Source organism: Oncorhynchus tshawytscha, linkage group LG20 (genome assembly GCF_018296145.1).
Source record: "Oncorhynchus tshawytscha isolate Ot180627B linkage group LG20, Otsh_v2.0, whole genome shotgun sequence".
In the NCBI taxonomy this organism is placed as follows: Eukaryota; Metazoa; Chordata; class Actinopteri; order Salmoniformes; family Salmonidae; genus Oncorhynchus; species Oncorhynchus tshawytscha.
Genome location: NC_056448.1, coordinates 25,579,310 through 25,604,579, shown reverse-complemented (window position 1 = coordinate 25,604,579; position 25,270 = coordinate 25,579,310). Strand labels below are relative to the sequence as shown.

The 25,270-nt window shown below is 40.8% G+C and overlaps 1 protein-coding gene across 2 annotated transcripts in view; it reads left to right on the top strand.

Moving 5' to 3' along the window:
- LOC112220331 (collagen alpha-2(I) chain-like) overlaps positions 1-25,138 on the top strand; it is a 122,322-nt gene extending 97,184 nt beyond the window's left edge. For both annotated transcript variants that reach the window (XM_024382150.2, XM_024382149.2), the window contains exons 15-44: positions 1,792-1,845; positions 2,135-2,179; positions 2,423-2,476; positions 2,612-2,656; positions 3,040-3,093; positions 3,218-3,262; positions 3,412-3,465; positions 3,644-3,688; positions 3,792-3,845; positions 8,009-8,053; positions 8,217-8,270; positions 8,393-8,500; positions 8,596-8,649; positions 8,894-8,947; positions 9,149-9,193; positions 9,601-9,654; positions 16,027-16,071; positions 18,099-18,152; positions 18,266-18,319; positions 18,415-18,468; positions 18,626-18,679; positions 18,836-18,889; positions 20,478-20,522; positions 20,633-20,677; positions 20,853-20,960; positions 22,249-22,302; positions 24,094-24,147; positions 24,233-24,286; positions 24,386-24,493; positions 24,682-25,138. In XM_024382150.2, the coding sequence (XP_024237918.1) occupies positions 1,792-1,845; positions 2,135-2,179; positions 2,423-2,476; positions 2,612-2,656; positions 3,040-3,093; positions 3,218-3,262; positions 3,412-3,465; positions 3,644-3,688; positions 3,792-3,845; positions 8,009-8,053; positions 8,217-8,270; positions 8,393-8,500; positions 8,596-8,649; positions 8,894-8,947; positions 9,149-9,193; positions 9,601-9,654; positions 16,027-16,071; positions 18,099-18,152; positions 18,266-18,319; positions 18,415-18,468; positions 18,626-18,679; positions 18,836-18,889; positions 20,478-20,522; positions 20,633-20,677; positions 20,853-20,960; positions 22,249-22,302; positions 24,094-24,147; positions 24,233-24,286; positions 24,386-24,493; positions 24,682-24,750 (1,716 nt within the window). In that variant the 3' untranslated portion in view covers positions 24,751-25,138. The remainder of the gene's footprint in view (positions 1-1,791; positions 1,846-2,134; positions 2,180-2,422; positions 2,477-2,611; positions 2,657-3,039; positions 3,094-3,217; positions 3,263-3,411; positions 3,466-3,643; positions 3,689-3,791; positions 3,846-8,008; positions 8,054-8,216; positions 8,271-8,392; positions 8,501-8,595; positions 8,650-8,893; positions 8,948-9,148; positions 9,194-9,600; positions 9,655-16,026; positions 16,072-18,098; positions 18,153-18,265; positions 18,320-18,414; positions 18,469-18,625; positions 18,680-18,835; positions 18,890-20,477; positions 20,523-20,632; positions 20,678-20,852; positions 20,961-22,248; positions 22,303-24,093; positions 24,148-24,232; positions 24,287-24,385; positions 24,494-24,681) is intronic.
- The last annotated feature ends 132 nt before the right edge of the window (positions 25,139-25,270 follow it).

The window sequence follows — 25,270 nt, the reverse complement described above, 5'->3', positions numbered from 1 at the left end:
CTCCGACCTGGGCTCGAACCAGGAACACATCGACAACAGCCACCCTCGAAGCATCGTTACTCATCGCTCCACAAAAGCCTTCGGCCCTTGCAGAGCAAGGGGAACAACTACTCCAAGTCTCAGAGCGAGTGACGTTTGAAACGCTATTAGCGCACACCCCACTAACTAGCTAGCCATTTCACATCGGTTACACCAGCCTAATCTCGGGAGTTGATAGGCTTGAAGTCATAAACACCGCAATGCTTGAAGCATTGTGAAGAGCTGCTGGCAAAACGCACTAAAGTGCTGTTTGAATGAATGCTTATGAGCCTGCTGCTGCCCACCACCGCTCAGTCAGACTGCTCTATCAAATATCAAATCATAGACTTAATTATAACATAATAACACACAGAAATACGAGCCTTAGGTCATTAATATGGTAGAATCCAGAAACTATCATTTTGAAAATAAAACGTTTATTCTTTCAGTGAAATACGGAACCGTTCCGTATTTTATCTAATGGGTGGCATCCATAAATCTAAATATTCCTGTTACATTGCACAACCTTCAATGTTATGTCATAATTATGTAAAATTCTGGCAAATTAGTTCGCAACGTGCCAGGCGGCCCAAATTGTTGCATATACCCTGACTCTGCGTGCAATGAACGCAAGAGAAGTGACACAATTTCCCTAGTTTAATATTGCCTGATAACATGAATTTCTTTGAACTAAATATGCAGGTTTAAAAATATATACTTCTGTGTATTGATTTTAAGAAAGGCATTGATGTTTATGGTTAGGTACATTCGTGCAACGATTATGCTTTTTTTGCAAATGCGCTTTTGTTAAATCATCCCCCGTTTGGCGATGTTGGCTGTCTTTGTTAGGAAGAAATAGTCTTCAAAGTTTGCAACGAGCCAGGCGGCCCAAACTGCTGCATATACCCTGACTCTGTTACACAGAATCCAAGAGAAGTGTCACAATTTCCATAGTTAAAAGAAATTCATGTTAGCAGGCAATATTAACTAAATATGTACTTGTGTATTGATTTTAAGAAAGGTGTTGATGTTTATGGTTAGGTACACATTGGTGCAATGACAGTGTTTTTTTCACGAATGCGCTTGTTAAATCACCCGTTTGGCGAAGTAGGCTATGGTTCAATGACAAATTAACAGGCACTGTCGTTGCACCGATTATGTGCAAGCAGGACAAGCTAGATAAACTAGTAATATCATCAACCATGTGTAGTTAACTAGTGATTATGTTAAGATTGATAGTTTTTTTTAGATACGTTTAATGCTAGCTAGCACCTTACCTTGGCTCCTTGCTGCACTCGCGTAGGTAGTCAGCCTGCCATGCAGTCTCCTCGTGAAGTGCAATGTAATCGGCCATGATCGGTGTCCAAAAATGCCGATTACCGATTGTTATGAAACCTTGAAATCGGCCCTAATTAATTAGCCATTCCGATTAATCGGTCAACCTCTAGCTTGTTGTGTCATACCCAAGAAGACTCGAGGCTGTAATCACTGCCAAAGGTGCTTCAACAAAGTACTGAGTAAAGGGTCTGAATACTTATGTAAATGTGATATTTCAGTTTTTATTTTTAATAAATGCGCAACATTTCTAAAAAGCTATTTTTGCTTTGTCACGATGGGGTATTAAGTGTAGATTGATGATGAAAAAAACACATTTAATTAATTTTAGAATAAGGCTGTAACGTAACAAAATGTGAAAAAAGTAAAGGGGTCTGAATACTTTCCAAAGGCACTGTATCTATAATGCTTTATAATGTATTTTATAATGCCTTATAGGGCCTTATTGGAGCCAAGGGCCCAAGAGGACATATTGGAGAAGTGGGCGAGAAGGTAAGACTCAAGTATGATTGCTGACTATTGTTCCTTTATTACTGAATTAGTCACACTGAATTAAAGTCATCCCCAGTCCCCAGTATTCACTGGTCTAGATTATTATTTGGAATATGCTGCCCCTTAGTGGAAAGATGAAGTACTATGAGAGCTGAATGCCCTGCTTGTACAGTTCACATCAAATGTTTTTACTCATATTCCTGTAATGCTCATGCATTTTACTGAAGGCTTTTACGTTGATAGCCCTCTCTATTGAGAGCTTAACATTGGAACTTTGTGTGTCCTGTAGGGCTCTTTTGGTTTACCAGGCCGTCCCGGTTATGTTGGTCCACCAGTAAGTGTTCCTCTCGCTGTATGTGTCCAAATAGCACCCGTTTCCCTTTATAGTGCACCATTTTTTTACCAGCACCTTATGGACCCTGGTCAAAAGTAGTGCACTAAATAGGGAATAGGGTGCCGTTTGAGATGTGTCCACTGTCTCTTTTCTTTCAAGCTGCCTTTTTTGGTTTGCACCCTAATTTTCACCCCTTTGATATACATTGTAAAAGGTCTAACCCTATGTCTGTCTTTTCTTCAGGGGCCTCAGGGAGTCAGAGGGTTCACAGGCTCAGAGGGAAACCCTGGACCTGATGTGGGTGACCCACAGTAACAATACTACACCTTGTTTCAGATTTACAGATTCAAACATTTCTGAATACTTTAGGGTGTTATTCATCAGTAATTGAGTGTGTCACTGACTTGTGTCCATGTGTTTGTGACTCTCCAGGGAGAGGCTGGGTTTGATGGGCCTTCAGGGCCTCCTGGGACAGTGGTGAGTAGACAGCAAACAAGTCTGTACCTTCCATACACTCTTAGAAAAAAGGGTTCCAAAAGGATTCTTTTAGAACCCTTTTGGGGTCCATGTAGAACCCTCTGTGGAAAGGGTTTTACATGGAACCCAACAGGGTTCTGTCTGGAACCAAAAGGGTTCTTTCTACCTGGAACCAAAAAGTGTTCTTCAAAAGGTTCTCCTGTGGGGACAGCCGAAGAACCATTTAAGGTTCTAGGTATCACCTTTTTTTTTCCTAAGAGTGTACTACATGTATGTATTCCAACATACAGTACAGCACAATATCATAATGGGCCCCAATTCCTAATGCTATGTCACTCATCCCATATCATATCACTCAGTGTGTATATTCTTGTTTTGTGTAGGGAGCCACTGGTTTCACAGGCCGTGTTGGCGATCAGGGAGTTAATGGCTCACAGGTGAGGGGACATTTTGACCCCAGAAGATGAGGGTCTTCCCATAATTTTTTTGTTAACTACTTTACTGGTAGCTCTTTCTGAATATGTAAGCCTTCACCAAAGGTAGCCTGCATTTACCTTCTAGGGAGAGTTGGGGCCTGTTGGAGTCATCGGCCCCAGAGGCCCCCAGGTAAGAGGAGGCGTTTGCTTGTTGTAATTTCTTGCCTAAAATTGGGTCACATTTAACAGAACTCAATGCTCGTAAGACTATACGGGAAATATTACACACATACTATACAACATGTTTTAAAATGACCTGTTTTCTATTTATTTCACCAGGGACCCCAGGGGTTAGATGGCGAGAGTGGGGCTCCAGGACTCAGGGGAATCCAGGTCAGTCTCACTCAGCTGCACAGTAATGTTCCCTAACTTGGGACCAGATTCCTAACTTGGGACCAGATGATTGACTAATGTATTTGGAAACATATATTTTTCAGAGGGATTTCTCACCATAATAATATATAATATCAGGGGGTTAAAGGTCATCGGTACTGTTTTCATATTTTCACAGGGACAGCCTGGGATGAGTGGTGCCCTTGGTCCGAAAGGTGATCTTGTAAGTCTCTTCTCTCATAAAGTTAATTCTGCTCTAGTAAATAAATGACTATAAATGTCTCTCTCCAACCCCCTCTTTTCCTTCCTTTTTCTGTCTTCCTCAGGGGCCTATGGGGACAATGGGTATCCGGGGTGAGCCAGGGTTCGAGGGGCCCATGGTGAGTAGCATAGTACCCAGTGGACTGACCACCTAAACCCCACTCTTCCTTCCAGAGACCCCCCCCCATCTGTCACTTAAAGCTAGAATCCTTAATTAAAACAATAACCAAGTGGTTACCCGCCAGTGTTTTGGTAAAAAGCTGAGGGAAAGATCTAGAGAAATGTAACCACTTTAAAACTCATAGCCAGAGCTATCGATGCAAGTACTGACCATCCATTATATCAAAATTAGAGTAAAACATTTTTTTAGGCTATACAGTGTTTGTTTACATTTACTGTACATTGTTTACAAACATAGTAAAACAAGCTTATATTTTGTGTTCTGATGGGGTAATAAATTGAACTAGGCTGATGATGTATTTATAAGTTGTATGTAGCAACTAAGGATTCCAGTTTTAAGTCACAGCATCAGGCTACTGATGATACTACTCAGTGTGTATCCCATTTCCTACATATTGAAGCTTTTATGTGTTGTGGAGCACTGATCTTAGCTAATGGATGAAAGCTCTATCCTCAAGCTGTATGATCTTCTGATAGCCTTATCCTCTAGCTTAAGAGAGTAACCCAAATATTGTGACTAAAATATTTGTCAAAAACCTATTTTTAGTGGCAAATTACAAGACTATAACTGACTAAATAGCCCCCAAAAAAAAAAAAAGAAAAAAACGATTTTTCATTTCTGTTCACTAATATGAGATGTGACGGATACTAAGTGGACTGGACAATAGTTTTTTGGAGAGATTGAGAGCTTTTCAGTAATAAGCTCAATTAATATTAGCAGCACAGATGCGCAGCTCAGGTCTGTTCAGCAGTGGGATGGACACACCACATTCGCTAGCAATAGCTATACTGTAGATAACAACCTGGGGCACGTTCAGTAGGACACAACATTTTGGAAAATTCAGATAGAAATATGATATGTAGAACAAACATGCCTCTCTGTGAAAGTTGAATAAGGATTCATGTATACTTTGCGTACTGCTGATCACGTCCAAGGTCGTTAGCTATAGCTAGCTAATGAGGTAACATGACTGAAGAAGGTGTAGTCTAAACAAATGGTTAACGGTCCAGTCCGCAAGTCGCCTAGTTTTTAGAACGGCCCACGATATGCTTTATGAATGTAAAATGCAGCCCGCCAATGCACAATACAAAGAAAAAACATAGCGCCGGTATTATGGGTAATATCTTTTGAACGGTTGGGCTAGAATCAAGCCGTTTTCTCAGAGGAAAAGATGGAATCTTGGCTACGTTGGCTACAGAACCTGGAGCAAATGGAGTGGGGAAAGTGGGAGGGTTAAGCTAGACTCCAAATTCATGGACTTTCTATCTGCAAATTCGAGAACGTTTTGAACGTGGCCCTGGCAACATTACCAGTAGCCTATATGCTAACATTTGGTGGCACAGAAAGAAAGGAAAAGGAACAGTAAACCATTTGTTGACTAAATTCCTCTTGCCACTACACTGTATCTGACTGCGTTAACAACTTTATTTTGGGTTAATGGGGACCCAATAACTCAGACTTGAGCACTTGGACCAGGACTTGAGCACTGGGACTCGGACTTCAGCCATAGGGACTCGTCACTGGACTCGCGACTCGACCATTGGTGACTTGGACTTGGAGCACAGGGGAGTTGGGACTCGATTTGGACTCAAGGTTTAAGTCACATCACTGGGCGAAACATTAACTCCCATTCAAAGTCATTCGCCCTCTTTTTACTTTTGGACACCAATGCGGCTTCGGCGTCTGTGGAACATTGATAACAATCGTAATGCCACAACCGAGTGACAGAGGTGCAACCCCAGCCTTGCAGTTCTTGACAGCAACGTTGCAGTTCTCTACTACTATACCCCGTTCAAAGGCACTTCAATCTTTTGTCTTGCCCATTCACCCTCTGAATGACACACATATACATTCCATGTCTCAGTTGTCTCAAGGTTTTAACATCGTTCTTTAACCTGTCTCTTCCCCTTCATCTACTCTGATTTATAGTGAATTTAACAAGTTTAACAATAAGGGATCATAGATTGCACCTTGATTCACCTGGTCAGTCTGTCATGGAAAGAGCAGGTGTTCTTAATGCTTTGTACACAGTGTATATGTTTGTGATACAGTATTTCTGCTGTTGGGAAGAGAATAGAATGTTATGCAGGAAACTATGTTGGTAGGACAAGGCTATGCATGTTTGTGCACAAGACAGGGATTTGTGTTTAGTATAGGTTTAATGAGGCAATACAAATGTGATGTGACTAAAATGAAAGGGCATTAAGTTGACTAAAATGCCCCACTTTTTTCATCAAAATGACTAAGACTAGACTATATCTAAAAAAAGATCCAAAATGAACACTGGTCTGAATGATGAACACACTGTATCTCTGTGATATTAAATTCCCATTTGGAGAAGTTGTAAACTGCTAGATTGCCATAGTGTAGAAACCCATCCCCAGGCGGTTTGCATGTGAGTTTAACTCTGGCTGTTATCCAGACGTCCTCTAAAGCCAGTGGTTCCCAAACGTTTTATAGTCCCGTACCCCTTCAAATGTTCAACCTCCAGCTGCGTGCCCCCTCTAGCACCAGGGGCAGCGCACTCTCAAATGTTGTTTTTTGCCATCATTGTAAGCCTGCCACACACACACACACACACACACAATACATTTATTAAACATAAGAATGAGTACGTTTTTGTTACAACCCGGCTCATGGGAAGTGGCAAAGAGCTCTTATAGGACCAGGGCACAAATAATAATATAATAATAATCAGTCATTTTGCTCTTTATTTAGCCATCTTACATATTAAACCTTATACCTTATATAAAATTGTGAATAACTCCCAGGTTAATGAGAAGGGTGTGCTTGAAAGGATGCACATAACTCAATGCAATGCTGGGTTGTATTGGAGAGAGTCTCAGTCTGAAATAATTTTCCATACACGTCTGTGCCTGTATTTAGTTTTCATGCTAGTGAGGGCCAAGAATCCACTCTTACATAGGTACGTGGTTGCAAAGGGCATCAGTGTCTTAACAGCGTGATTTGCCAAGGCAGGATACTCTGAGCGCAGCCCAATCCAGAAATCTGTCAGTGACTTCTGATTAAATTAAAGTTTCACATAACTGCTTGTTGCAAGTTCGATGAGGCTCTCTTGTTCAGATATCGGTAAGTGGACTGGAGGCAGGGCATGAAAGGGATAACGAATGCAGTTGTTTGTGTCGTCCATTTCGGGAAAGTACCTGCGTAATTGCGCACCCAGTTCACTCAGGTGCTGGTTTCCAGTGGTTCGCAGAAGAGAATGTCTTCCTTAATTGACCCCCCATAAACGTAATGGACAGGAGCTGTGCCAGGCCCGCCACGTCTGTTGACTCATCCAGCTGTAACGCATATAATTCACTGGCTTGTACGCGAAGCAGTAATTGTTTCAAAACGTCTCCTGCCATGTCACTGATGCGTTGTGAAACAGTGTTGTTTGATGAAGACAATGTCTGTATAGTTTTGTTGGCCTTTTCCCTCAGCACTGTCGCAGCCATATCCACGGCAGCAGGAAGAATTAAGCCCTCCACAATAGAATGGGGCTTGCCTGTCCTAGCCACTCGGTAGCTCACCGTATAAGTCACTTCTAGCCCCTTCTTATTAATGTTATCTGTTGCTTTTATACGTCTTACTACTCGAAAGTCATCTTTATTCTCGCTTATTTTTCAAATTGTCATGTTTCGTTTCTAAATATCTGCGCAAGAGTGAAGGTGTCCTGCGAGAGAGTAACAGTTAATGTGATTCAATGTTAATTATTTGACTAGGCTACCTGTATTTGACATTGTGTTTTTATTTCACTGAACACTAGATGGTTTAATTTTATTTTTAGCAGTGAAACAAGGCTACTCAGGCGAGAGAAAAAACTCACCCAAATGTATAGCCCTGTTGGAAAATATAAATGTATTCTTTGAAAATGTGAGGAAAAAAGGTTTTCAGTCTAGTCAGTTTACATTGTCAGTCAGTATGGCTGAAGTGTGGCTATAGATTAGACAATGAGATCATCATGAAAGGGAAGATTTTGTGAAATATTTCTGGAGCTTTGGAGCCATGATGTGATAGGCGTCCATCTACTTGAAGCAAGAAAATCTAACTAAAAGGAACTAACACTTCAATCCCTTCTCTGTCATTCTTTGATTGAAGGGGCCACTGGGAACACAAGGTCCAAAGGGTTTCCCTGGAATTACTGTAAGTACTGCTTCTGCGTTTTACTGAAATACATTTTGAATTAGATATAATACATTGTTGTATTGTCCTTAGATTGATTCAAAACACTTTGAAGAATCAGGTTGCATGCTTTTCAACTACGTACTGTACCTGCAGTCCTCTGACTCCTCTCTAACCTCCACAGGGTAAGAGAGGACCAGACGGGGACAAAGGGGACCCTGGACCAAAGGGGGAGAGAGTAAGAACCCAGCCTCTGGAGACGTGTAGACATTCAACAAAACTAAAACTCTTGATTCATACTTTTTGACATCTAAATTATGAGTTACACATTTGTCTTCTCTCTCTCGTTCTATATCTCAGTGTGTTCAGGGTGCTTCGGGCATCCAAGGGCCTCAGGGAGAGAGTGGTCCTAGTGGCTTCCCTGGCTTTACAGGGCTCAATGGTCAACCTGGCACTAAAGGCATTGGGGTAGGTCGTCTCCCTGCCTTATCACTGTATCTACAGTTATATAGACTGCTACTTTACCACTGGAAGACTGATGGATTTTGTGTCTCCTCTTTTAGGGGGAGAATGGAGAAACTGGCCCTCAGGGAAAACTGGGCAGAGATGGGCTGAAGGTCAGAGAAGAATTAAAAAATTAATGCATTATAGTGAAAGTAACATTTAGATTGTCATTCTTTCATCAGCCTGCCTGTTAAGATTGGTCAAAATGATCATAAAACTGTGGACTTCATGTCCTAAAAAGTGTGTCCCAAATGGCACCCGATACACTACAGTATATAGTGCACTACTTTGAGTCCTGTAGGAGGTGCAATTTGGGAAACAGCTATAGTCTCATAAAAAATGTCTGTTTCTCTGAAGGGGAATAGGGGTCCAGATGGGCGCAACGGCCAGCCTGGACACAGAGGGACCAAGGTAGGACACTCCTGTTGAATGTGTTTATGAGGGTTGGAAAATTCTGGGAACTTTCACAAAATGTCCAAGTTATCCAGAATTTCTGGGATTTGGAATTCTACAGGGATTTTTGTTCAACCTTAGTATTTAGTAAAGCGTGATTTTAGTCCTGCTCTTGATATTTGAATGGTAACCTGATTGGCACTGCCTTCTTCTACCCAGGGTCGCATCGGACAGAGAGGGCATGATGGCCAGCCTGGTTCACTGGTAAGCACATACCATGCACAGACAAACACTAGTGGAGCCATCTACTTGATCAATTTGCATTGAAAAACACATCAATATTCTTGACAAATCAGATATACAGTATACACCTCAACGGGCAACATCTGTGATTGTCAGAACAGCAGATCTGTGGTGTGTGTGCAGATAAGTGGCAAAACACTTAATACTAACACTTCTGCTTGGTGATGAAGAGTATCCAAGGCTGTATGGGCTTATCTAATGGAGCTGACTAAAAGCTAGTGTGAATTACCGTCCATCATCCCACTATTGACCCCCCCCCCCACCCCCCCACGGCCACCATAGGTGAATACTGTAGGCTGCTGAATATTACGTATTACATAATCACAGTACACTTATTATGAGTGTGTGTGTGTACTTGTCTCCAACAGGGTTTGCCAGGCCCACCTGGGACAGAGGGACCAGAAGGAAAGCCTGGTACACAGGTTCCCATTCTATATCATATTTCAATACCATGATCACACCCCTGAAGACACTGAGCTTGTATACAGTGCCTTGCAAAAATATTCACACCCATTGGATTTATTCACCTTTTGTGTTACAAAGTCTAATTAAAATGGATTTCATTGTATATTTTTGTCAACAATCTACACAAAATACTCTGTAATGTCAAAGTGGAAGAATAAAAAACAAAACAAATAATTGTATTTAAATTAAATAACTAAAATATAGTCAGCTCCCTGAGTCATTCAGCTCCCTGAGTCAATACATGTTAGGAACACCTTTGGCAGCGATTACAGCTGTGTGTCTTCTTAGGTAATTCTCTAAGTGCTTTCCACACTTGGATTGTGCAATATTAGCCCATTAATCTATTCATAATTCTTCAAGCTCTTTCAAGATGTAGGGGATCATGGCTAGACAGTCATTTTCAAGTTGATTTAAGTCCAAACTGTAACTTGGCCACTCAGGAACATTCACTGTCTTCTTGGTGAGCAACTCCAGTGTAGATTTGGCCAAGTGCTGTAGGTTATTGTGCTGCTGAGTGGTGAATTCCTCTCAGAGTGTCTGGTGTAAAGCAGACTGAAGCAGGTTTTCCTCTAGAATTTTGCCTGGGCTTAGTTCTATTTCTTTTTATCCTGAGAAACCCCAGTATTTTATTGTTTTATTATACTCTCCCCATCTTAGCTCCTGTTGCATATATTTGTTTTGTACATGACAGTTTTACAATCCAGGCTTACTCCAAGCAGTTTAGTCTCCTCAACGTGTTCAATTTACACATTATACATTGCAATATGTGGTTGAGGTTTAGGGTTTAGTGAATTATTTGTCCCAAATACAATGCTTTTACTTTTTGAAATATTTAGAACTAGCTTATTTCTTGCCACCCATTCTAAAACTGACTGCAGCTTTTTGTTAAGCGTTTGCAGAGACTTCACTTGCTGTGGTAGCTGACTTGTATAGTGTTGAGTCATTAGCATACATAGACACACAGGATTTACTGAGTGCCAGTTGGCAGGTCAATAGTAAAGATTGGAAAAAAAGTAAGTGGCCTAGACAGCTGCCCTGGGGAATGCCTGACTCTACCTAAATTATGTTGACAAGGCTTCCTCTGTGTTCTGTTAGACAGGTACCTCTTGATTCACGACATTGCAGGAGATGTAAAGACATAACACACTTACTTGTGAAGACATCAAAACTATGAAATATCACATGGAATCATGTTAAATGAATACAAATATATTTTAGATTTTAAATTCTTCAAAGTAGCCACCCTTTTCCTTGATGACAGCTTTGCACACTTTTGGCATTCTATCAACCAGCTTCACCTGGAATGCCAACAGTCTTGAAGGAGTTCCCACATATGCTGATCACTTGTTGGCTGTTTTTCCTTCACTCTGCAGTCCAATTGGGTTGAGGTCAGGTGATTGTGGAGGCCAGGTCATCTGATGCAGCACTCCATCACTCTCCTTCTTGTTCAAATAGCCCTTACACGGCCTGGATGTGTGTTTTTGGTCATTATCCTGTTGAAAAACAAATGATAGTCCCAATAAGCCCAAACCAGATGGGATGGCGTATCGGTGTGGTAGCCATGCTGGTTAAGTGTGCCTTGAATTCAAATTAAATCACAGACTGTGTTACCAGCAAAGCAATCCACACCATCACACGTCCTCCTCCATTCTTCGCGGTGGGAACCACATATGAGGAGATCATCCATTCAGCTACACTACGTCTCACAAAGACATGGTGGTTGGAACCAAAAATCTCAAATTTGGACTCATCAGACCAAAAGACAGATTTCCACCGGTCTAATGTCCATTGCTCGTGTTTCTTTGCCCAAGCAAGTCTCTTATTATTATTGGTGTCCTTTAGTAGTGTTTTTTTTGTTGCAGCAATTTGACCATGAAGGCCTGATTCACACATTCTCCTCTGAGCAGTTGATGTTGAGATGATGTGTGTCTGTTACTTGAACCCTGTGAAGGATTTATTTGGGCTGGAATCTGAAGTGCAGTTAACTCTAATGGACTTATCTTCTGCAGAAGAGGTAACTCTGGGTCTTCCTTTCCTGTTGCGGTCCTCATGAGAGCCAGTTTCATCACAGCGCTTGATGGTTTTTGTGACTGCACTTGAAGAAACTTTCAAGGTTCTTGACATTTTCTGGATTGACCATCATGTCTTAAAGTAATGATAGACTGTCATTTCACTTTGCTTATTTGAGCTGTTCTTGCCATAATATGGACATGGTCTTTTACCAAATAGGGCTATCTTCTGTATACCACCCTACGGTACCTTGTCACAACCGAACTGATTGGGTCAAACACATTAAGAAGGAAGGAAATTCCACAAATGTACTTTTAACAAGGAACACCTGTTAACTGAAATGCATTCCAGGTGGCTACCTCATGAAGCTGGTTGAGAGGATGCCAAGAGTGTGCAAAGCTGTCATCAAGGGAAAGGGTGGCTACATTGAAGAATCTGAAATATAAAATATAACACTTTTTTGGAGACATGATTCCATACTGTATGTGTTATTTCAGGGTTTTGAAGTCTTCACTATTATCCTACAATGTTGAAAATAGTCAAAATAAAGAAAAACCCTGGAATGAGTAGGTGTGTCCAAACCTCTGACTGGTACTGTATATTTTTACAGCAGCAGATTAACAAAACAGCTCCCACAATCTTCTTATTATAATTTTCTTTCAGCTAATCGTCAGTCATTTTGTGTAAGTACTGGACATGTTGAGTGCCCATCCCTATTAGTGTGATGAAAGTTGTTGTACATTTGTTTACTGTGGAATAGCACTGTATCTGGTCAAACACATTTCTTTCCAAAATGTGGCTAAGGGTTGGTAACAGGTTGTTGGTCAGCTGTTTGAGCCAGTAAAGTGTACTTTGCTATTATTGGGAATTACATTTGCTTCCCTCCAGGCCTGAGGGCACACACTAACTTGTAGGTTTAGATTAAAGAGATGGCAAATAGGAGTGGCAATAATATTATAGTCCACTATCATCCTCATTAATTTTCCTTCCAAGTTGTCAGACCCAGGTGGCTTGTCATTGTTGGCAGACAACAATACATTTTTCACCTCTTCCACACGCACTTTACTGAATTCAAAATTACAATGCTTGTTTTTCATAATTTGGTCAGTTACGCATTGAGGTGTAGGTTCATAAGTTGTTGTTGGCATGTCATTAAAGTAATATCTGCCAATATCAGTGGGTTTTGTGATAAATGAGCCATCTAATTCAATGAATGATGAAACTGAGCTTGCCTTTTTGCCCAACATTTCATTTAAGATGCTCAAAATCTTTTTACTATTATCCTTTATATCAGTTATCTTAACAGTTTTTTCTTCGTTTTATTTAGTTTAGTCACACGATTTCTCAATTCACAGTATGTTTACCAATCGGCTGTGCAGCCAGACAGTGTGTCAGTTTGGATGGGGAGCGTTGCTGCACAGCTATTTTCAAGTCTTTTCAGAGATGTTTGATCGGGTATAAGTCCAGGCTCTGGCCAAAGGTGCCTTTTGGCAAACTCCAAACAGGCTGTCATGTGCCTTTTACTGAGGAGTGGCTTCCATCTGGACGCTGTATCACCTGATTGGTGGAATGCTGCAGATATGCTTGTCCTTCTGGAATGTTCTCCCATCTCCACAGAGGAACTCTGGAGCTCTGTCAGAGTGACCATCAGGTTATTGCTCACCTCCCTGACCAAGGTCCTTCTTCTCCAATTGTTCAGTTTGGCCGGGCGGCCAGCTCTAGGAAGTCTTGGTGGTTCCAAACTTCTTCAATTTAAGAATGATGGAGGCACTGTGTTCTTTGGGACCTTCAATTCTGTAGTAATGTGTTGGTACCCTTCCCCAGATCTGTGCCTCGACACAATCCTGTCTCGGAGCTCTGCGGACAATTCCTTCGACCTCATGGCTTGGTTTTTGCTCTGACATGGACGGTCAACTATGGGACCTTATATAAAAAGATGTATGCCTTTCCAAATCGTGTCCAATCAATCGAATTTACCACTGGTGGACTCCAATCAAGTTGTAGAAACATCTCAATGATGATCAATGTAAACAGAATGCACCTGAACTCGTTTTCGAGTCTCAGAGAAAAGGGTCTGAATACTTTTTATGTTGTATAAATTTGCAAAAATGTCTAAAAAACTGTTTTTGCAAAATGTGGAAAATGTCAAGAGGTCTGAATACTTCCAGATGCACTGTATGTGCCAATCCTTTTGCATCATCCCTCTCAACTATAAAATATTTCAATTCCTCATCAATCCACAGGGACTTCACCATTTTTACAGTCATTTTCTTAATGGGTGCACGCTTATTAGTAGCTGGAATTAGCAATTCTTCAACATAGGAATCACTACAAAACCTTGTGTATGATATCGGGGTGGCAGCGTAGCCTAGTGGTTAGAGCATTGGACTAGTAACCGGAAGGTTGCAAGATCAAATCCCCGAGCTGACAAGGTACAAATCTGTTGTTTTGCCCCTGAACAGGCAGTTAACCCACTTCCTAGGCCGTCATTGAAAATAAGAATTTGTTCTTAATTGACTTGCCTAGTTAAATAAAGGTAAAAAAAAAAAAATATATATATATATATATATATATATATATATATATCTTATACACTATATTAGGACCTAGCCTTTGGAACCTTGTTTTTTTTCTCGATATTGCTACTATATTATGATCACTATATCCGATGGATGTGGATACTGCTTCTGAACAGATTTCTGCAGCCTCGGTAAAGATGTGATCAGTACATGTAGATTATTTAATTCCTGTGCAGTTTATAAATACCCTGGTAGGTTGACTGATAACCTGAACCAGGTTGCAGGCACAGATTACAATTTGAAGCTTTTTCTTAAATGGACAGCTTGATGAAAGCCAGTCAATATGTAGGTCACCCAGAAAAAAATATACCTCTCTGTTGATATCACATACAATATCAAGCATTTCACAAATACGGACTGTTAGCACTTGGTGGTCTATAGTAACTTCCCACAAGAAGAAATGAAAACTCCCTAGGGAGTTTCATTCCTGTCCTGCAGCTTAATTCAGAAGGACAACTGTATATTTGATGTGTCTGGGTGGTTTAATACATAACCCACAGCATAATTATTAACCTGACCATGTTTAAAGAGATATTCAATGTCTGATTTGTTATTGATAACCATCTACCAACCACTTCCCTTCTTTATGAGGCTTTCTAAAATGCTCCCTGGTCTTTGTAGTTGAATCTGTGCTTGAAATTCAATACTTGACTGAGGGACCTTGGAGATGTTGTGTGTATGGGGGACAGAGAAAAGGTTAGTCATTCAAAAATCATATCAACCACTATTATTTCACACAGAGTGAGGTCCATATAACTTATGTGATTTCTTAAGGCACCTTTTTACTCCTGAAGTAATTTAGGCTTGCCTAAACAAACTTTTGCAAGGCACTATGTATACATAGAGCAATGTCACAAAATAGATCTCAAATGTATTTTGTCTGGTTTTTCCCCCCTGTCTGTACTGCATACTGATGTAGGATCTTAATTGTATCACCCTGTTGCAGCAGAACCTTCCTGCAATGCAGGACATTTAAAACGTTTAGTGATTATGAGGTTTAAAAAGGCATCTGAAGTTTGAAATTTCAGACTTGATTTTCCCTTACAAAAAATGTTGCACCCCCACTATTTTTTTCCATTAATTATAATCCACATAATAATTCACATTTCCTGTTGCTGCGGGATAGTTTTTCTGCTGTAGCAAACTGGCTAAAATTAAGATCCTACATCTGTATATTGACATATAAGTGAGAAAATATTTGAAAGATTGCTCAAGAAAAGTATTTGTCTAATCAGAAAGGATTCTAGTAAAATGTCTCCTGAGTAGGGTTGCGAAATTCTGTTAACTTTCCCAAAATTGTTAATTCTGTTAACTTTCCCAGTTTTCCAGAATTCCCAGTTGGGGAAAATTCCTGGAAGTACAAATTTTGCAAACATACTCCTGAGAGTTTCTGTATATACAGTACAATAGCTGGACAACTGTAGTCATTCTGGTTCTGAACAGCAGATGGCAATCTTCACAACCCTGCTCAATGTGACAGATTCACAAATTATTGTCATTGTATGTGGGGAATTTTCCACTTTAATTAATCACCCATCAACTTCAACCTCATATCATTACATTCTAAAGTTATTATGACAAGATTAATGAATTTGTGTCCTTGTTTAATATGTGTAGTCATGTAGTTACTGTAGTTGTTAATGGTTAGCCCTGTGTGTCTTCTTCACATTAGTGCTTGTGTATACAATATGACCTCTGTTGATGTGTATTGAGTTGACACTTGTTTCTCATGTGTTACAGGGTCTCTCTGGTTCAGTGGGAATAACTGGCGATAAAGGCCTAAAGGTACAGTACAAGCAGTATGCATAGTCTTATCATGGAGACAGTAACAAAATACATGTGGTTCACTTAAAGGTCACTATGAAACTACTGAACAAAAATAGAAATGCAACATGCAACAATTTCAACGATTTTACTGAGTTACAGTTCATATAAGGAAATCAGTAAATTGAATGAAATGAGGTTCTATGAAATTAATGAATAAGACCCAAATTTATGGATTTCACTTGACTGAGCAGGGGCGTAGCCATGGGTGGGCCTTCGAGGGCATAGGCCCATCCACTTGGGAGCCAGGCCAACCTGGGGAGCCAGGCCCAGCCAATCAGAATATTCTTTCCCCACAAAAGGGCTTTATTGCAGAGAAATACTCCTCAGTTTCATCAAATGTCCGTGTGGCTGGTCTCAGACAATCCCGCAGATGAAGAAGCCGGATGTGGAAGTCCTGGGCTGGCGTGGTTACATGTGATCTGTGGTTGTGAGGCAGGTTGGATGTACTGACAAATTCTCTAAAATTACGTTGGAGGCAGCTTATGATAGACAAATGAACAATTTTGGCATCAGCTCTGGTGGACCATTCCTGCAGTCAGCATGCCAATTGCACGCTCCCTCAAAACTTGAGACATTGTGTTGTGTGACAAAACTGCACATTTTAGAGTGGCCATTTATTGTCCCCCGCACAAGGTGCACCTGTGTAATGATCATAAGCTTCTTGATATGCCACACCTGTCAGGTGGATGAATTATCTTGGCAAAGGAGAAATGCTCACTAACAGGGATGTAAACTAATTTCTGCTCACAATTTGAGAGAAATAAGCTTTTTGTGCACATGGAACATTTCTCTGATTTCTTTATTTCAGCTCATGAAACATGGGACCAACACTTTATATGGTGTGTTTATATTTTGGTTCAGTATAAGTAACTCTAAGAACTTCTTATAGTTACTCAGTCTCATAGTGACCTTTATGTTTAAATTCATTGGTTGGCGAATTATATCATTCTCCAGGCTCAGCTATTTTTGGCCGGGCAGTGCAAGGTAGCAAATATAAACACCTTATCACATTTATAGGACACCCCTGGATTATATGATGGGTTTTATATGATTTCATGACCACTACAAACGCAGACTAGGGCAAAGATTTTAATAGGGCAGAAAAGTACCTGCTACTGAGCTAGTTAATGATATCAGGTGTCTCTCCATACCTGTAAACGGGAGCATTAAAAGGTTTAGGAGTATGAGGTGGTAGGTTAGGGATATTGCATCATCACTACACACACAGGCACACACACACACACCTGTGCATTCGCACACACACACTCTCATATAAACGTATGATTATGTGGGATGTGGATAATATAATATGAGGTGGCGTGAAAGTGGTTTGTACCCCAGTTAGTCACCTGGCCAGTGTATTGTATTACAACCTCTGCTATATAATATAGACTCATACCCAGGCAGAGAGAATGGTGAGGGAGGACAGGGAGACAGGAGTAGGAAGCAGAGGAAGAGGGATGACTAAGAGAAATATTTGTGGCATCTGGGCAATATGACCAATAATGATCCATTTGAAAAAGTTATGTGCCATCTACATATCCATTAATACCTGTAAATAGCTGAAGGTTCTTCATTGATTTAATGTCCTTTGCAGGAACATTGGTACAGTTTTGATCATTGTTGATGTTTACATCATTAAATTGGGTGCAGTTAACCTCTGTACATAACCAGAGACACAATTACTCAATAGCCCCGCATATATAATCATAATTACAAAGTCATTAATCAGAAGATTAAACAACTGTAAGCAAAAAAATAATAAACTAAATTAAACACTGATGTGACTCACAGCGTTGTGTATACATCTTAATTTGATTGTAAGTAATCAATTCGGATTTGTTTTATATTAGCATTTAAATGGTTCTCATTGACTGGACCCATGTGATAAGCCCCCTCTCTTCTTTCTTCCTCTCTCTATCATTCTCTCATCCTCTACTCATACTCTCTACATCACTTTCTCACCTTCTTTGTCCTTCATCCAGGGATTCCAGGGCATTGCTGGAGAGCCAGGTCCAGATGGCCGTTCAGGCCCTCTGGTGAGTCTAGCATGAGTAGACAGCACTATTGCAACCAATACTGATTTAGTGTTGGGGACTTAGGCCATCATCACACACAGAGTGCCGTGTTACTGACTACTGTCCCACGACAGGGCCCACCTGGACGGACAGGACCAACAGGTATCCCTGGGCCACTAGGAGAGAGGGTAAGTGACACATTTAAGATGGATGTGATTGATGTGATTCTCAAATAGGACAGGTTTGAACCGTGTGTGTGTGTGTTGCTGTCTCTCTGCATCAGGGCTTCACTGGGAAGGAAGGTGTGGAGGGAACCCAGGGGCCAGTAGGCTTGTATGTAAGTGATGCTTCTGTAGGGCCTACAGGGCAAGGGGTTTGACCGACACACTGACAATGTCTCTGTTTGGTATTTTTGACTGATGACACTGCCATGTCATCCTGTGTGTGCAACTTAGCTTATTTATGTTACCAGTCCTGTGTTTCTCGTCCCCCAGGGTTTCCCGGGTAGCATGGGAATGCGTGGCACAAATGGTCACACCGGACATAGGGTAAGGACACAGTATTTGAGTCATGTAATCAGTGGACAATATTCCAAATGACCATCCCAGACCTGTGGGACTCAATTTATACCAACAGCATCACATTGTGTATTTCCTTTCAAATGTGTAATGGTTGGTGTGGTGGACTGTGTGTTGGTGTCCCAGGGGGAGACTGGTGTAAGAGGCCTGTCTGGTCTTACTGGGAAGCCTGGACCTCCAGTAAGTAAATGTGCTGTCATTAACAAGTCCACATACAGTATGTGACAAGTCCTTGTAGACAACTTCATTGAGTCTGGTGTAAGTTTAAAACCTCTTGATTCTAGCCATTCCGGATCCGGGATCGTGAATACAGCCTCAAGCTCATTACCATAACGCAACGTTAACTATTCATGAAAATCACAAATTAAATGAAATAAATATGCTAGCTCTCAAGCTTAGCCTTTTGTTAACAACACTGTCGTCTCAGATTTTCAAAATATGCTTTTCAACCATAGCAAAACAAGCATTTGTGTAACAGTATTGATAGCTAGCGTAGCATTTAGCATTAGCATTGAGCGGGCAACATTTTCACAAAAACAAGAAAAGCATTCAAATAAAATCATTTACCTTTGAAGAACTTCAGATGTTTTCAATGAGGAGACTCTCAGTTAGATAGCAAATGTTCAGTTTTTCCAAAAAGATTATTTGTTTAGGACAAATCGCTCCGTTTTGTTCATCACGTTTAGCTACGAAAAAAACCTGTATCCAGGAGTGTAATTATCCCCGCAGCTCATTAGCATAACACAACGTTAACTATTCATGAAAATCGCAAATGAAATGAAATAAATATGCTAGCTCTCAATCTTAGCCTTTTGTTAACAACACCGTCATCTCAGATTTTCAAAATATGCTTTTCAACCATAGCAAAACAAGCATTTGTGTAACAGTATTGATAGCTAGCGTAGCATTTAGCATTAGCATTGAGCGGGCAACATTTTCACAAAAACAAGAAAAGCATTAAAATAAAATCATTTACCTTCGAAGAACTTCGGATGTTTTCAATGAGGAGACTCTCAGTTAGATAGCAAATGTTCAGTTTGTCCAAAAAGATTCTTTGTGTAGGAGAAATCCCTCCGTTTTGTACATCACGTTTGGCTACCAAAAAAATACGAAAATTCAGTCATCAAAACGCTGAACTTTTTTCCAAATTAACTCCATAATATCGACTGAAACATGGTAAACATTGTTTAGAATCAATCCTCAAGGTGTTTTTCACATATCTCTTCGATGATATATATCGTTCGTGGAAGTCTCCTCTCTCCCCTGAATCACATGGATGAATGCGTGCAGCTTGGAGATTACGCACCAATTTCGACAAAGGACACCGGACGGACACCTGGTAAATGTAGTCTCTTATGGCCAATCTTCCAATGATATGCCTACAAATACGTCACAATGCTGCAGACACCTTGGGCAAACGGCAGAAAGCGTAGGCTCGTTCAGGGCACATTCACAGCCATATAAGGAGACAATGGAAAACAGAGCCTCAAAAATTCTGCTCATTTCCTGTTTGAAGTTTCATCTTGGTTTCGCCTGTAGCATCAGTTCTGTGGCACTCACAGATAATATCTTTGCAGTTTTGGAAACGTCAGAGTGTTTTCTTTCCAAAGCTGTCAATTATATGCATAGTCGAGCATCTTTTCGTGACAAAATATCTTGTTTAAAATGGGAACGTTTTTTTATCCATAAATTAAAAGAGTGCCCCCTATATCCAAGAAGTTAAATGATGTGTGTATTGAGCCTGTTCTGACTGGGCTGTATTGTATAGGGTGTATCAGGATCTCATGGGGAAAGAGGCCCTCCAGGACCTCAGGTGAGATCAACAGGAATCACATACCAGAACTACATTTCCTAAATATCTTGAAAAATCAATCTGTAATGTAATCCATGCCTTTCAATGGTGTCTCTGGGTTTTCTCCTCAGGGTCGGCTAGGGGATCTGGGACACACAGGGCTAGAGGGCCCACAGGTAAATTACTGCAGAACAGGCCTTTTCACTACTCCCTCAGCAGTTCTTATAGATCCATGCTCTATACACTGCCAATATATAGTTAGTCTTGCTTGGCCAGACCAATAGTGTAGACACAATACACAATGGGAACAAGACTAATAGATGAAGCTACTCACCTGTCTGTGTGTTCCAGGGCCCCTCGGGTCTGCAGGGCTCAGATGGAGCCACGGGGAAACCGGGACCAAGGGGAAGCAGGGGGCCTCCGGGGCCACAAGGCTCTAACGGACCAGCAGGAATCCTAGTGGGTACTACTTTGCAGATAGTGCTATCTTCTCCTCTAAACAACCTCTGAGGAATGTAACCTCTGTACACACTAAAAAGTGTGTAATGGTTCTATATCGTGCCAAATAAGGGTTCTTTGGCTTGTCACCATACCGGGTACCTTTTTGGTGCAATATAGAACCTTTTTTTGAATGTTCTATAAAAAAAGATGCTCATAAAGTTTTGAATGGAAACCTTTATGGTGCTATAAATAACCAATTTTTTAAGGTTCTACAAATAACCATTAAAAAAAGGTTATTTAAAGCACCAAAAAAGGGTTGTAACCATCTCAATGGTTCTACAAATAACTTTTTGAACGTCCATACAGTTTTGTATTATATTATATTGTTAAAATTCCATAGGTGTCTGGAATGGCTGGGGGTCCCTGAGGAGAAAATTGAGAACCACTGATTTAGTCAACAGTTCTCAGTTGACACAAGGCCTTACGTTACTCTTTCACAAGACACTGTTGCTGGCCATGCTCATATTTTACATGTAACAACATAACACAACAGATTAGATCAACTGGAATGACACTCTCACTCACAGTTGCACAAAAAGAGCTGTGAGCAAATCGTGCCCCAAAATATTCTAATGAGCCGCCACGCCTACGTTTTAATTAAAGATGAAATAACCATTTTCTGAATGGCAAATAACCATTGAACGGCTCAAAGCATTATTTGAGTCATTATGGTTCCACATAAAACCATCTCCCTTACCAAAGAACCCTAGAAAAAAAAATCTAAGTGTGTAGAACCTCTATAGAACCTCCTAAACTCCTAGACTATGGGACATTAAGTCTCTGATGCCTGTTGGATGCATTTTATGTCAGGCTTCAGTGAGTGAATTCTATACATTTATTTGTAATTTATTACATGGCTTACGATTCAAAGCCCATTGGATGCTTATTTGGCATGGCTTGGGATGCCAAGCACAGCCCTTTAGCTTGGACATTTATATTCATCATTGTCACAGTTGTAAACATGTATACAGTACCAGTTAAAAGTTTGGACACACCTACTCATTCCTGAATTTTTAGTTATTTGTACTATTTTCTACATTGTAGAATAATAGTGAAGACATCAAAACTATGAAATAATAAATATGGAATCATGTAGTAACCAAATAATATATTTTATATTTGAGTGCAACTACATCTGTGATCCTGTGCATGTGGATAAGTAAAAATGTAATCAAAAAATGTAATCTGTGTTCCATTGTGATGCTTTGTTGTCCTTCTTTTTAAACCTTGTATGGTCCATCCTCAGGGAATGACAGGTGCTGGTGGACTAATTGGACCAGCGGGGGAAAGAGGAGAAATGGTAAGTACAGCAATTGTAATAGATGATAATGATATGTCTAGGGTTGCAAAATTCTGGTAACTTTCCCAAAATGTTCCAGGTTTTCAAGAAATCCTGGTTAATCCTGGTTCCTGCTTATTCCCTGATTTAGGAATGTTACCACAATTTTGCACCCCTAAATACAGTTGAGATCGGAAGTTTACATACACATTAGCCAAATTTAATCAGAGTAAAAATTCCCTGATTTAGGTCAGTTAGGATCACCACTTTATTTTAAGAATGCGAAATGTCAGAATAATAGTAGACAGAATGATTTATTTCAGCTTTTATTTCTTTCATCACATTCCCAGTGGGACAGAAGTTTACATACACTCAATTAGTATTTGGTAGCATTGCCTTTAAATGATTTAACTTGAGTCAAAAGTTTTGGGTAGCCTTCCACAAGCTTCCCACAACAAGTTGCGTGAATTTTGGCCCATTCCTCCTGACAGAGCTGGTGTAACTGAGTCTGGTTTATAGGCCTCCTTGCTCGCACACACTTTTTCAGTTCTGCCCACAAATGTTCTATAGGATCGAGGTCAGGGCTTTGTGATGGCCACTCCAATACCTTGACTTTGTTGTCCTTAAACCATTTTGCCACAACTTTGGAAGTATGCTTGGGGTCATTGTTCATTTGGAAGACCCATTTGCGACCAAGCTTTAACTTCCTGACTGATGTCATGAGATGTTGCTTCAATATATCCACATAATTTTTCCTTGTGATGCCATTTATTTAGTGAAGTGCACCAGTCCATCCTGCAGCAAAGCACCCCCACAACATGATGCTGGCACCTTCGTGCTTCACGGTTGGGATGGTGTTCTTCGGCTTGCAAGCCCCCATTTTCCTCCAAACATAACGATGGTCATTATGGCCAAACAGTTCTATTTTTGTTTCATCAGACCAGAGGATATTTCTCCAAAAAGTATGATCTTTGTCCCCATGTGCAGTTGCAAACCGTAGTCTGGCTTTTTTATGGCGGTTTTGGAGCAGTGGCTTCTTCCTTCCTGAGCGGCCTTTCAGGTTATGTCGATATAGGACTCATTTTACTGTGGATATAGATACTTTTGTACCTGTTTCCTCCAGCATCTTCACAAGGTCCTTTGCTGTTGTTCTGGGATTGATTTGCACTTTTCGCACCAAAGTACGTTCATCTCTAGGAGACAGAATGCGTCTCCTTCATGAGCGGTATGATAGCTGCGTGGTCCCATGGTGTATAGTACTTGTGTACTATTGTTTGTACAGACGAACATGGTACCTTCAGGGGTTTGAAAATTGCTTCCAAGGATGAACCAGACTTGTGGAGGTCTACAAATTTTTTTTCTGAGGTCTTGGCTGATTTCTTTTGATTTTCCCATGATGTCAAGCAAAGAGGCACTGAGTTTGAAGGTAGGCCTTGAAATACATCCACAGGTACACCTCCAATTGACTCAAATTATGTCAATTAGCCTATCAGAAGCTTCTAAAGCCATAACATCATTTTCAGGAATTTTCCAAGCTGTTTAAACGCACAGTCAACTTAGTGTATGTAAACTTCTGGCCCACTGGAGTTGTGATACAGTGAATTATAAGTGAAATAATCTGTCTGTAAACAATTGTTGCAAAAATTACCGACTTGCCAAAATAATAGTTTGTTAACAAGAAATGTGTGGAGTGGTTGAAAAACAAGTTTTAATGACTCCAACCTAAGTGTATGTAAACTTCTGACTTCAACTGTATGTATAATCTAGCAATTTGTGATGTGTGTTAAACCACACTTTTTTGGAACATCACAGGGTATGCTGGGACCTTCTGGTGATCTAGGTCCTCCTGGACTGGATGGCGAACAGGTTTGTAGGACACACTCCGAACAGGAACTCTGTGGTCTCAGCCAGGTGAGTTTTCTGACAGTTCTCTTCCATTTCCTCTTTCCAGGGCACTCCTGGCCAATCGGGGTTGGAGGGGCAAACAGGAACAAATGGGGAAAAGGTTGGTGATAGTGACACTATGATGCCTAAACAAACACCTAGAGATATATTTCACCATCTTTCACTTCTCACTACTTCTTCTACTTCATGTGTATTCCAGGGAGACCTAGGGCCTTGTGGGAAACTTGGTCCTCCAGGGCAGCCTGGAGCTCGAGGTCTACAAGGACTCAAAGGGTTACAAGGCTCTCCTGGACCAATGGGAATAGAGGTGACCACCGTCACCTGCCTATGGCATTGGACATCTACTGTACATACCTGAACCATCACCTGTAGATTCTCACATGTGTACCTAGTACACATCCATTTACCCAGGCATCATACACACAACCAGACCATACACATACAGTATACTCAGCAGTGTACAGTAATTCAAGAGATGTCTCCTTTGGTTCTCAGGGTGATGATGGACCTCTTGGCGTTGCTGGTGGTCCAGGTTCCAAAGGGGAGAAGGTTAACAAACACTGACTTTTCGGCACTCAGTGATTTACATATTTAAGCCATCAATATAAATGTGCTGTGTGTACAGTATATTGCATATCTATTCATTGATTAACATTTGTGCGTTTGACACAAATTTTTGACAGGGCCATATAAGTGTTGGTTGTGGTTACAAACAAGTTGAAATCTGGTTGAAATAAAGTAATTACAAACAGGTTAAAATCTTGTTGAAATAATGAAATTACAAATGGGTTGAGATCTGGTTGAAATAGTCATTACAAACAGGTTGAAATGTGGTTGAAATAGCATCATTACAAATAGGTTGAATTGTGGTTGAAATTACATCATGGACCAGAGACTCTGGGTTCGAGCCCAAGCTCTGTCGCAGCTGGCCGCGACCGGGAGGTCCGTGGGGCGACGCACAATTGACCTAGCGTCGTCTGGGTTTAGAGGGTTTGGACGGTAGGGATATCCTTGTCTCATCGCGTGCTAGAGACTCCTGTGGCGGGCCGGGCGCAGTGCACGCTAACCAGGTCGCCAGGTGCAC